We start from the raw sequence: 13,197 nt of genomic DNA on the forward strand, positions 1-13,197 counted from the left end.
CGCTTTACACCACCTTCCCCTATACTGTTGCTAAATTCAGACACTAAATGAAGATATTATTCACAACGCATTTGTTTTAGCGAAAATTAGAATCGTGTCAACATTCTAAAATTCCTACGTTCCCCTATTGAAAAATTCGTATTTTTTGTACAATATCTTTTAAATTTTTGTTATTTCTACGTACTTCTTTTATCGAAGCGTGAAGATGAATGCAATTTGTAAATAACAGGCTTCTACGTCGTAGACCCGGGCCAGAGTTATAGACAACAAGTCGAATAAATTGCTCTATTTACATGCCAGAGCGCTAAATACACCATACATCTTTGTTGACAATTATCGCAAACAGACTAAAACAAAACTTCACGCAAAACGTAAATCCGCAATCCGATCAACATAAAATGAAAACGGTCTCAACGGGCACTATGGCGTACCCAAAAACAATTAAAGATCATGGCATAAGAATAATAAAAGAACTACGAAATCCGCCTAAAGGAAACTCAACCGCGAATAGCTGTAGCAGCTATACCGGTATCAAGCACTAAACGCATTAAACCCTGCGTTGAGGTCTTCCCCGGGCTATCGTTTATGTGCGGCCTGTAAAATGGTCCAACAGATTCATCAGTTTCTGACTCAGTATTGTAACCGCTTGCCAGTCTCTTATGCGCACTGTACATGAAAAGTTCCTCGTCAGAGTGGGACTTTCGTTTCCAACTTCCAGCTGGACTGAACTGGTTGAAACTGCAGGATCCCGTAGACGAGCAACTGGACATACGTCTCGTAGACGTGGGGCTGTACTTCAACTGTGTACCAGGGCTGGACGGTTGATCAGAAATACCGAACAAGCCAAACGGTCTGGATGAGCTGGTTGAGAAACCAAGCAGAGCGTTGTTGTTTTCATCTTTGTCCAATAAACAGCTTTCTCCAGAGTTGGAGGTTCTGCGAGAATGAATATTACTCTCGATAAAAAAAAAACTACTAGCCACCAAAGAAGATTAAACTTGCCAAAAAATTTATTTTTGGTCAACAATCGACTACTATCGTTTGTTTTAGATGAGCTTTAGTATTACTCCGGTAAATTGCAATAAGTCACTTACGTGCGACGGTCGTGATTACGAAGATGTCTGTCTAGGTTGGTTTGTTGACCGAATGGGCGACCACAGACAGGGCAAGGAAATGGTCGTTCCTAATAGGTAAAATGAAAAGTATTATCATTTGACATTCGTACAGTATAAAGCTACAATTTCTGAAAAAGGCCTTAATTAAAAATTCACCTTGTTATGTATATTCCGGACATGACGTTGAAGATTGGAAGAGATTGAAAAACTTCGGTTGCAATATTTGCAAGAATACGGTTGCTCACCAGTATGCGTTCGTTCGTGTCTGGTCAAATTTGCGCTACGAGGAAATAATTTATGGCAAAACCTGCAGGAATAGCGCTCTCGAATATTTTGGGACTGAAGTAAATTGGTGTTCTTGCCCATGAAATCGACATCAGAATGATTGCAAGGGGCAATTCTTCCGTCCATACCCTTGGGGTTTTCCGGTGAAGCGAAAGACAATGGTAGCCCGTAAGGGTAAGCATTTAAAAAGGGATACCGGAGCTTAAAGTTTTGAGTTTGCTGCTGAAGTGCTTGACCATAGAGAGGTGGTGAGACAGAACTTGCTGATACAGTTTTGGCCAGGTTTGCTTTGTAACCCAACTGCCTACCGCACTGGTAAAAGAAGTTTAGAGAATCCCAGGCAGCGAGAGAAGTAAAGTCTTGTGTCGAACGTTGGTTAAGCAAAGCTTTGTCGACAGGAACTGAACGATTTTTAACCGACAAATCTAATGGCTCCTCTTCCGATAGAGACTCTGATTTTGAAACTGATTGCTTCAAGCACAAAGGAGTTGATTGTTGTACGGCAGCAAGACGTCGAATGGGCTCTTGTTTCGAGAATTTGGAGAAATCGTTGTTGACCGAAACTGATTGAGCTTGTTTTTCCAAACTACTGCAATACAGATAAGCTGCAGCGACAGCGGCGGCGGCTGCGCGAGGGTTCTTTTTATTACGTTTGATGTCAGCTTCTTGCATAGAATGTGTTTTTTTCTGGGTTGGCAGGTTACTATTAGGGGTAAACGAAGGCGACGTAATGGGGTTCCATATTCTTTCACGAGTGGGTACTTGGATTTCAGCCGCGCTTACGCCACTTGAACGGGTTGAAGAAAGTCGAAAAAAAGAACCGACACCGTGTTTTTCGGTTTGTACGCATGCATGGGCTGAGTTGATGCTGTAGGAAGCATTTTTGGTAGCATTGATGAACCGATCCGAATGGGCAAGAACGTTTTGCCCAGATATTGAAAAGTTTTCAGGATTTACGCAAGCATCAGTGCACTGTACTTGGGCATCTGCAAAGTTTTTATGTTTGAAGCTATTAATTACTGGCAATGGTGAAGGACTGCTATATTCCTCTGAAGTTTGCCGACTGAAATAGCTTGAATAGGATGAGTGAGCTTCATTGCTTTTTGATGACTCACAGCTGTCGTTCAGCAATGACGGCAAAGCAGATTTGCTTTGGGGATAAAACCCTTTCAAAGACTGGGTAAATTTTGTTTGGGCCTCATGGTTTCCAATTCGAAAGTCGGTTAAGTCTACAAAACGACAACCCATCATTCTTGTTATAGCCTATGTCTTACAATACAAGCAACACTTCGATTTCATTTACAGAATAGAATAATAAATAACTAGATAACATAAATAACTAGAATATGTAGTGTCGCTTTTTACCAGTATCCACGCGGTTTAAGGAATCTAACGATTTTGAAACTTTGTTGCCTTTGTCGTGGTTAAGAGCATCGGGACTCACTTTTCTGGGGCCAGAATTGGGCCTGTTGACGATAGCATCAGTTGTAAAATTTAGCATAACTATCTTTTAAAGTAGGCCGAATATGAAAGCTTATGTCTAAAAGCAGAGGCTAGTTCCCCGGAAAGTAACTTGCCTGTTCGAACAAGTTGGGCTCCCGGCACAAAAACGACGATGCTTGTTAAGAGAACTTGAATTCGGAAAAAATTGTTTACATTTTCTGCATTTTGTCTTTGACCTGCAGTCAGCATGCATTCTCTTGTGGCGACAGAGGTTACTGAACTAGTTTGAAAATAAAAATTCACATTTGACCTATAGTTGCGATGTACCAAGCCAGGTTTTATATCGTCATTGTATTATCTATTTACCTTTACTTTATCCTGTATGTTTCTCAAACTAATCACGAATTGACGTACCTGGGTATATGATTTGTGACAGACTTCACACGTAAAAGGCTTGACACTACTGTGAATATGTTGGTGCTGTTTGAGTCCACTGGAAGTTCCGAAAGTCTTTCCGCACTCTGGGCACGGATACGATCTTGCACCTGCATGCATTTGCCGAATATGTCTTTGCAAATGATCTGTGTTTGTAAACGTTCGGTGGCAGTTTTCGCAGCTATACCTGTTGGCATGTTAAGCAAATAGTTACATTAAACTTAAATGATTAAATAAAGCTTCTACTGTCCAAGAATTTGTGTGGGAGCACACCGGAGTGATCCCATCAGCACACAAGTAATAGCAGATTAAAACTAGAAACTTGTCAAAAATTTTAAAATTTTTTAGATAATCTTGTGAGACTAGGTTCGTTCCAAACTAAGCAAATTTCCAAAAAGTGTTAGCAGGATTTTGTTACAGAGTTTGGATTATTCCGGCTATGGTCTAAATTCTTTTCTATGAATTAACCACGTACCGCTTGCCCTTGTTTCCTGCAATAGCGCTGTTAATATTCTGGTTGTAGACGTCGTTTGGTGACACTGTGGAGTTAGAAGTGACATAACGTGGGAGGCTGGTTTGAACCAGGTTTCTGTTCTCTACCACGTGCGCTTGCAACGCGGTTTTATTCGCGTTGAACAGATTTGAAAACATGCCCTCTCCGGTCAAGTTAATCGAATCTGGAAGTACAAACAAGATAAGGTAAGGAGATGATGCTTGTTGTGGCTTGGACATTATCTTCGCCAGAACATTGTATCTTGTGTAACCAAGATCAAGCGTTATCATTACTTTTTATGTATCTTGTCAGAAATTTTTGAAACTCCCTTTAATCAAGTTTATAGTAATGCTAGGCTCAAGGAGAGTTGCCTGAAAGTATGTTGAATGCCATACATTCTTGCATTTGCAAATAAATAACTTAATAAAATGCATTTATTGCATCTTGAAACTGTAAAATTAAACTTCGATACTTCGACGATTGCAGTGAATAAATAAATGAATTTAAATAAGTCAGACTTCCAATGTATCAATGTCACTAATTATATTATTCATTTTGCGGATATTAGGGCAGTTGGACATTGTACGTCTTCACAGTGACAATAAAATTCAAAATTGCAGTGACAGGCAACATGCTGTGCGAAAATATCGGCGATTCTTTTGCCTCTAATAGGCATTTTGCAGGTCTATCTGCGATGTTTCATATAGCATTTGTCGACTTATTGGTCATGGAATTCAACAAACCACTTACTTTTGGGGTTGGGTGCGCACTTATGCGAGATTTCTTCAACGAATTTCGACAAGCGTGCTGTGGGGTTGATAGCATTGTGATTCTCAACACTCTGCAAATACATTTATTAAGCTTTACCTCCATTAAACTAGAACAACCATTGATGTAACAAATTGAGCACTGGCCCGTTGCGTAAGGAATGATTTTGGAGATATGTTATACCAAAAGGATTGGAAATGTTTACCTGATATTTACCAGTCGGCCATCTGTAAAATGTTGGAAAATGACCCGACGCCCGGAGGTAATTGTTCCAAGTTGCCCTCGCAGTCCGCGTGTTATTGTCCAAAATCAAATTTCTTTTTGTAGGCTAAAAATGCATAATAACACTCATAACTATAGATTAGGTAATACAACGCTTTGTCATTGTCCGGTACATAGGTTACTCGGACGGTCACGTCAATGGTAATTAATATATTTTATCGTGAGCACATTGGATACAGATAATCGCTATGGATACATGATCATTACTTGCACAACAAGTCGTCAACTTACAGCAAAACTAACCCCAACAGCCATGCATATTAACGACTAAGTCAATATTTGCAGATAGAGTGTTATCACATTCTTATCATTGATTTTATCTCCAGCAATCAAGTATAATGCGGCGCTCAGTGGCAGTTGCGGTCGCATTAAACCCATACCATGCACCCAGGTCATCTGACGTGGACAGGCATTTTTACAAGGCCGGCTATGAGACGAGACAGATAGGGGACGTTTAAAGTCAATAAAATTAGACAAGGAACAAACAGTCGAAACGTGCCAAGCGCAAGTATATAATCATTAACTGAATACACTGTACAGAGAAAAATCGGGTTATTATCAATTTATTGCCAATCGTTTAACGTTGCTATAAGTTTTGTCACGTTCAGCGCAAACACGCTACAGGTAACACAATGCAAAATCAATCCGAATTCCTTGAAGAAAATTTTAAGCTGCCTTTTGAAGCAAATACATTTCTTGTGTAAACTGAATGATCCATACATCATTACTGGCAACAAAATTTATTCTCTAAAATATATGCTTCACAAAAAACGCGTAAAGCGTAAAGTTTTGGGTAGCATTGTGTATCTGCAAGTGCAAGAAGAAAAGATGTTGCTTTTGTTTTTTTTTTATTACGCTCTATAGCTCTGTGAACCTTCCTTATTCTTAGTGAATTCGGAAAAACGCATAGAACAGCTTATTAAAATTTTCTTATCAGTTATGCAATAGATCGAAGGTCAACTTTTTTCCAGTTATCTGCAAACAGTCGCCGGTATTCACCAATATTATGCGAGTCGATGCATGGCTCCGATAAATGTTTATGAAAATAAAATCTTTATTGCCTGGCGCCCAACTAAGTGCAAGGTTATTGTTCAATAAATATGTGCTTAACAGTGTGTAAGCATTAAATGGCGTCGAATTACCTTGATTGCATGTAGTCGTTTGAGCTATTTTGTTTAAACGATTACGTCAAATAAGAAAAATTTTGCTCAAATTTTAAAGCGCTAACATAATCGCTTATAAAAACTGAATTGTACAAACAAGACACGGAATTATTTTGTCATAAAAATGTTTGCATATTTTCAAAAAAATTTATGCTTAGTAGTATTTTATTTGTGGATTTAATTCCATACTTGAGTGGTTAAATTGTCTGCTTTTAAGCTTTTAAGCTGAATATCTACATGTTATTTTTTGCTGTGGATCTTATTGGAAAATAAAAAAAACCATAAACTTTGTATTTAATCTATCAACAACTTTAAACATTTGATATATGCAATGAGTTACAAAAATATTGTTTAATTTTTATTCTTTCTCGAACAAAAATTGGGCCGAATTTGAGATATTTTACTAAAAAATTAGAAAAATTTTCACTTACCTGAAGATTTCCATAGGACACATTGTCAGTATCCATCGCTGGCAAAAATACCATTTTCTGCTAAAAAGCTTCGCAAAAACTGAAAAATTTTCAAATTTATTTTTCGAGAAGTCCTCAAAGTTTCTTGTGTGGATCTTCAAAATGCGGCAAAACGAATGACAGTTCGGTATACTGCGCCGCTGATGTAACAAAGACTAGCCCTGGAGCCTTTTTTCCGCTGCTGTGCCTCTTTTTTCCTCTCGGTGTGGAATCGGGTTGAGCTCTTTCGCATTTTTCTTCAGGGGCTGGCGCATGTCATGTTTGTTGTTTTCTTCTCACAGCCTCAAGCAAAATAATCCAACCGACACGTGATCGCATGACCCTTAGCGCCATGGTACATGAAAACTACATATAAGGGATTGCGTAACAGATTATCATTTATTTACATAAAGGATTAATGGAGTGAAAGTTGATTTTACAAGTTTTATTGCTTTTACGGGTAGACGCTGATACATCATAAGTGTTCAACCTATCTCAAACTACAGACAAATATATTGGGTTTTTACCACTAGTTCAAAGTATTTAAACAGCATATTCATGGAGGTAATACGTTTTATGCTTAGTGTGTGGTGATTTCGCAAGCTACCTATCTCCAATAGGCACTTACACAAAATCACATACAAAACACAACGTGCTTTAAAAGTCTGAAAAATGATGAAGAAACTTGCTAATTTTATCTATTTTCTGCAATCTGACTTTTGTTGAGCAATACTTTTGCGTTCACGCCACTATACCGTAAAGTCCTAACTTGCGACGAACCTTAAAAACGTCGTAAGCAAAAAGCGTGACGTAAAATTGTGCGCAAGTATAGTTACGTTGATTTTGAACCATTGTTATCAACACGTTTTTTTGTGTTAATTTTATTTTTGCATATTTTGCAAACATAACCATTGTAAGACTTTTATTGATTGAGAAAGGTTTTTTGTTTTTATTTTTGTCTCTCGTTGATCGAATTGATAGTTTAGTTTGCAAATAAAAAATATTATGTGGCTTCATTCTATACTTCGAGACTAGAGAAGTCAATATTCATTTCGAATATAGTCCATTGCACTCATAACTCTCATTGTACAAGATTGCTACAAACAACAGGTGTTTGTTTTCTTTCAAAATGTTCCCGCTCAGACGCTCATCTAGAATTGCAAACCTATTTGGCTGGAGCGACGCCCAGTGCTTAAGTTACAATCAGGCATCAAACACAGGAGGCGTAATCCAAGAAGAGGAAGCGAGCGGTTTGCCGCTAAAGTTGGCGAACACGTTGCAAGAAACACAACTTGGTTATCCATAAGTCATCTCGGCTCCTTCGGGAAGCTGTTCTTTTACACCTGTCAGTGAGAGAATACAAAATAAGAAAAGGGACTTACGCAACACATTTTGGGGACGCCAAACAAAAAGAAAGAAACGATAAACTGAGACCAGTGTCCGAGAAAACCTCATCAATTGATCCCGCCTGGCAAACGGAGATTATCGATCTTATACAGGAGATGGGGGTTGAAGCACAGATGCAGCGTGGTGTATTTCATGCAATGCTTCTAATTACGCCCTTTCATTTAAAAGCAAGTGGGCAACGTTGGAATCGCGGAGTCGCTCCTATTTTGTTCTTTTTCTTTTATTTTTCTGGGAAAACAGGATTTTGTTCTGTTTAATAACGTTTGGATTGAATTTTTTTTTAAGCCGATAAAACAGGCGCTGTAACAACTATTTTTATTGATTCGGCTTGCTTTCAAAAATATTAAATTCAAACGCTAAAGTGCATGGCAAGAAATTTGGTCGTATAATGGAAATCGGTGTTTCTTTGAAGTGTATTGTTTCGTACTTAATAACTTTTATGACACATTGTGCATTTCAATGTCACATACAACCAAATTATTTAACTTGTTCTTCACTTTTTACAACTTGCAAATTAGGATGAAACCCTGTTGTTTTTAACTGTAATCATAATTACAAATTCAGATTAAAAAGCAGACTCTTAAAGCAATTTTTATATTTGGTAAAACAATCAAGTTTCAAAAATTTGTGGGTTAATTTAATTTCTCCAGTAAACAGAAGCTAGGATGGCCGATAAAAGCATCAACGTGGTTTACAATTTAGCACAAGTTGGAAGAACCAGGTGGGAATGCCCTTGTTTGCTTGGTACGTCAATGAGGTGAACACGCGGAAAAACTAATACTGCCCATTTGCTTTTCCTCTTTATACAATTAAGTTCTTTTGCCTAGCACATTTGTACTTCTGGGTCAAACTTCTTAATTGGTTTCCTGAAATCTCTGATGCCCAGTAATCTTTTAATGACATGTCGTTAATACTATATGGGTTAAACTTTGGCATATCGTAGACAACTATCATTCTATCGGCATGTTCTAGTGACAAAGATAATATTGGCTAATTTACAGTGAATAAGAACGCATACTAAAAAAAACTAAGAGTAGGTTTATGCAAGAAGTGTATTTATTAAAAGACATGAAAAACTTGTCACCCTTTACAAGACAGCTTCTTTTGATTCATGTGAAATCAAAATATTTCCTTTAAAAGACAATGTTTCTTTCTTTTGATCAGAGTAAAACGTTACACAACATAACAATCAAAAAGTTTAGAGTTTGCGTTATTGTAAACATAATCACGCACTAACAGTGCACAAATTATAAGCTGACTGGAAAAAATGCGGTTTCACCATTTGCATTTCTTGCCTCCATCACTCTTCCGTAAAACTAGCTTTCGATAATAACGAACTATCCAAGGTGTCAATAATTTCGTTTACATCAAACGTTTGCGGAGAGTTATTGAATTTTTTAATTAAATCAGGATGCTTCTTGGTGAAGTACTGTACTTGGTATGCAAGAAGCTGGGCGTCGACGACAGACAATGCTTCATCCAACACCATCCCAGACATAAGTATGATACCTGTGAAGAATGAAAGAAAACGGTTTTAAGACATTTTCCATTCGAATTATACCTGCTATATATTTTTTTGGTATGGTTTTCAAACAACAACGAGCCCTAACGAATTGTATCCTTTCTTGAAAAGATTTCAAAAATGTCACTACGGTACATGTTAAATTTCCATGGTACCTTTATCATTTTCCAGCTCAGTGTAATGTTTCAAAGTTAACTGACTCGGTGCATTGTCTCTATGTCTTTGATAATTAATTAAAGATGTGAAGTGAAATTCATCGGATGCAAACTGACCGACAAACATTTCGAATCCATCTTGCCTTGGAAGTGGATAAACAAACTATAAAATACATAAATGCAATGTTCAAATTTCTAAAATCTAAACAGTTAGAAAGCATTGTATGTAACACTTACCACAGGCCACACACTTCCTATAGTTTTTATCGTCTTGTAAGCATCAGGCTTGATTACAGCACACACAGCATCTTTTGATGCATAATGTTGGACCCAGAGGTTTGTAATTTCTTCTACTGGGAGGGTTCTTATCTTGTCAAGCTTTAGAATGGAATCTAAACCTTTAATTTCCAACTACAAAAAATAGAATAAAAAAGTTAACGATGCTGATATATAAATAGGTAATACTACCGATATTTCAAGCTTGATCTTGGCTTTCAACTACAAGTTTCAATTAAACTCTTATACCAGGAGAAGTAGATGTATATGAAATAACATCAACAAAATATACCAATCAGTGCATGCTCAGTTTATCACAAATGGCAAATATGTTGGCCTTACGTTGGGAATATCTTGTTGATTTTGATGCTGGGTATCTGATGCTGGTATTGCCTTTTGATCTTTTACCTTTGCTTGCTCTATTTCATTATCATTTTTCTAATGAAAATATTTTTAACAAATGACCATTAGTAACATGGCATATTACTTTCTAGTAAGGCATAATAGGGATAAATAAAACAGTGTAGATAACCCACATACTTTACTTGAATTCATATCTTCCAAAACCTTCAATCGTCGTTTGTACTCAGCAGGGTCAGTTCTTATATAAATCAAAATAAAATGAAAATAAGTAGACAAATAAAACACATTTCATTTCCATCATACAATAAACTTTTCAAGGTCAACAGCTTTTTTCCTTCTTAGTTTAAAAATGTAAACAATAACGGTACAAAAACATGCAAATAATTAATGTTTTGGCGTAAGTATCAAAACACAAGGCACCTACAATCTTATTTTATTTATCTTATCTGCATATTTCTTGAAGTATGGATTATTTTCCAACTGTTTTCCACTTAGTGATGCATGAGAATTACTACTACAAAGATCACCATTAATTTGTGTTGCAAAAGAAGCTGCTAACTTGTACCTAAGAAGATACAACGATATATAATTCAGTACCAATTAGTAGACATTTGTCAACTTTGTCTGTATCGTATAAATGAAGTTTTTTCTGAAAATGTCTTTACCGTGAATATGGTGTTCCAAGTAGCATTGGAAATAGACGAACATAAGCTTGTGGTGAATTCATCTGGCCTTTGTTACTTGCATACAAAATATTAACAGTATATTCCTTCACTAATGACCCAGAACAGCTCATTTATTACTTCACTGTCACGTATAAACCTGATGTACAGATACATGATTACGCCAAAAACAAAAAAGCTATAATCTCAACGCTTTAACGTCAAAGTAATAAGCACAGTGGCTTTGTAAACATAGATCCAAAGAGAGGGAAGTAGGTTTTGTAATAGGAAGGCTGACTACACTACAAGACTAACAATCTCACGGTCAGAAACCAGCCATGATACCTAGCTAACTTTCCAACCTGGTCTAGGTATTGATGATCAAGCGGTTAAATAAACAATCACCAAATATATTAAAAATATTTTACACTGTATTGACTGGTATTAAACGAATTTAATAAAAATGAATTTATACAAATCAGTTGAGGTTATGATACCGCACATTAACCACTGGATACTTAATTAGGCAAATATAGATTGTAATTTTCTTACACAAAAAATCCCCCAGTTCACTTCTCATTACATGACAGCAAATGCAAGGCTGTAAAGTAGCATCGGCGATAATTAAGCGGTTCTGATTAATATTTTTACCATGGTTAGTATGTATATATATATATTAAATTAATATTTAAAATTTAAATATTTCAGCAAAAATAATCCAACACAAACCCATAGTAAAATTAAAGGCAAATAAAATGAATTTAGATTTAATCGAGGTACGTTTATAGTATTGCACCTAGGTTTGAGAATCTTTCTGCAACAATGTATGGGAAAACCCCTACTTTAAAAGAGAATGCTTGACTTTGAAACTGTTTTTTGGCAACATATTAGTATGGTATTGGTATGGCATGATAATTTTTATCCTCGGATTGAGGAAAGTCTTTGCACGACTTAAACCCGGCGTTGATTCCTCATCGTTCGAGCCTCGGTTACCGAGCTAGTCTTTGTGCAAGTTTCGATTGTCGCACGTTTTTTATTTTGTTTTTTGATTTTGTACAGTAGGCCTATTGCCGGAATTTAGAACTGTCCATCAGGTCTAAACTAGCGAACCAATCGGCTACCGAGCCCTACCATTACGAAATACATATTCTTCTAGGGCTTGGCCGTTAGTTTCCGGCCTTTTTGATTATGTTTCCTCTGACATTTTTAACTAAACTACCAAGAAAATAGAGTTTAGTTTATAATTACCCCAAATGCATTCATTGCTTAGGCAAAACGATCTACAATCACCTAAGTTAAACACAGGGCAAATCTTGTAAAGTCTGTGAATTTTATGGTGTATGACGCATGGCTTAAAATTCATGACGAGGATGATTTAATTCAACAAATGCTAGAATTATTTAAGTTCAAACAAACAAATTTTCAAAATGTTATGCGTCATTTAGTTAGAAACTTCAAAATGGTACATGAGCCTTCCCCACGCATTCAAGTCTTACTGTAAGAAAAAATGGCCAGACATTGTGTTGCCTTTTTTCTTCTGGTAAACCGAAACACGTCGTTTCACTTAAGTGTCATTTAACATTTTCGCTCGCTTTGAAACTCAGGAGACGTAACTCTACCCGGGAAGCGCAGCCTTCACTAAGACCAAGTGTGTAAATGTGCAAGATGTGCACAGCAACGTTGTCATAACTCTTCCACACCAGCTCTCAGAAAGCGAGATTTTGTTCTGGGCTTTTCTTTAGAGTACATCTTATTGAACACTTAAGACCACTTTTTGGCTACGCATGGCGTACGATAGCACTTTGGACTGTGACTTATTTAATTTCTGTTGTGATATTTACATGTCTTTGTTTTCGATGTTGTAGACTGGGTTTAATAAACTGGCTTTTGTTTGAACAGCTCAAGCCGAAAATTTATAATTCTTTGTATATTCATAACCATATAAATAGTTTTCATGAATCTAACTCTGCAGAAGCTCTTCCAATATAATGTAAAAAGTAGGCTACTGTTATCTTTAATTCATGAGCTTATTTACCTGAAGCTTGCAACTTTTTAGTCTACCTAGGCCTACTAACTTAGTTAGGCGTATATTAGTTGGAGGCTACTATATTAGCCTTATTTGCCAAATGTTTAGTAACTTTTGTGAGCATTGAGTAGGCCTACTTCGATTTTGAATTAATACTTTCCACATAGAAACAGAAAAGTACAACGATGAAGTCGGTAATGTTCACAAGCAATACCTTATGCGATAGGGTTTTTACGAAAACGTTAAAAATTTTCTGTTATTGTTCTTTGCTAAATGCTTATCTACCAAACGGTTACAAAGGTTTAAAAAAAAATTACATGTTGCATTTTCATATCAAACCACAAAACTGTTGT

The 13,197-nt window shown here is 36.6% G+C and overlaps 2 protein-coding genes across 2 annotated transcripts; both read right to left on the minus strand.

Annotated features, from left to right (window-relative positions):
• Nucleotides 1-271: 271 nt before the first annotated feature.
• On the minus strand, nt 272-6,688 carry LOC143459798 (uncharacterized). Its single transcript, XM_076957076.1, has 10 exons — nt 6,416-6,688; nt 4,745-4,867; nt 4,522-4,612; nt 3,754-3,955; nt 3,258-3,465; nt 2,978-3,123; nt 2,766-2,866; nt 1,272-2,629; nt 1,095-1,183; nt 272-936 (listed from the first exon to the last, which is right to left on the minus strand). Exons 1-10 carry the CDS (start codon nt 6,467-6,469, stop codon nt 498-500), a joined length of 2,811 nt encoding a protein of 936 aa, XP_076813191.1. The 5' UTR covers nt 6,470-6,688; the 3' UTR covers nt 272-497.
• A 2,186-nt stretch (nt 6,689-8,874) lies between these two features.
• On the minus strand, nt 8,875-11,096 carry LOC143459801 (ATP synthase mitochondrial F1 complex assembly factor 1-like). Its single transcript, XM_076957083.1, has 7 exons — nt 10,822-11,096; nt 10,581-10,721; nt 10,334-10,394; nt 10,136-10,231; nt 9,755-9,928; nt 9,518-9,680; nt 8,875-9,349 (listed from the first exon to the last, which is right to left on the minus strand). Exons 1-7 carry the CDS (start codon nt 10,950-10,952, stop codon nt 9,141-9,143), a joined length of 975 nt encoding a protein of 324 aa, XP_076813198.1. The 5' UTR covers nt 10,953-11,096; the 3' UTR covers nt 8,875-9,140.
• Between the last annotated feature and the right edge of the window lie 2,101 nt (nt 11,097-13,197).

This window comes from Clavelina lepadiformis, chromosome 5 (genome assembly GCF_947623445.1).
Source record: "Clavelina lepadiformis chromosome 5, kaClaLepa1.1, whole genome shotgun sequence".
In the NCBI taxonomy this organism is placed as follows: domain Eukaryota; kingdom Metazoa; phylum Chordata; class Ascidiacea; order Aplousobranchia; family Clavelinidae; genus Clavelina; species Clavelina lepadiformis.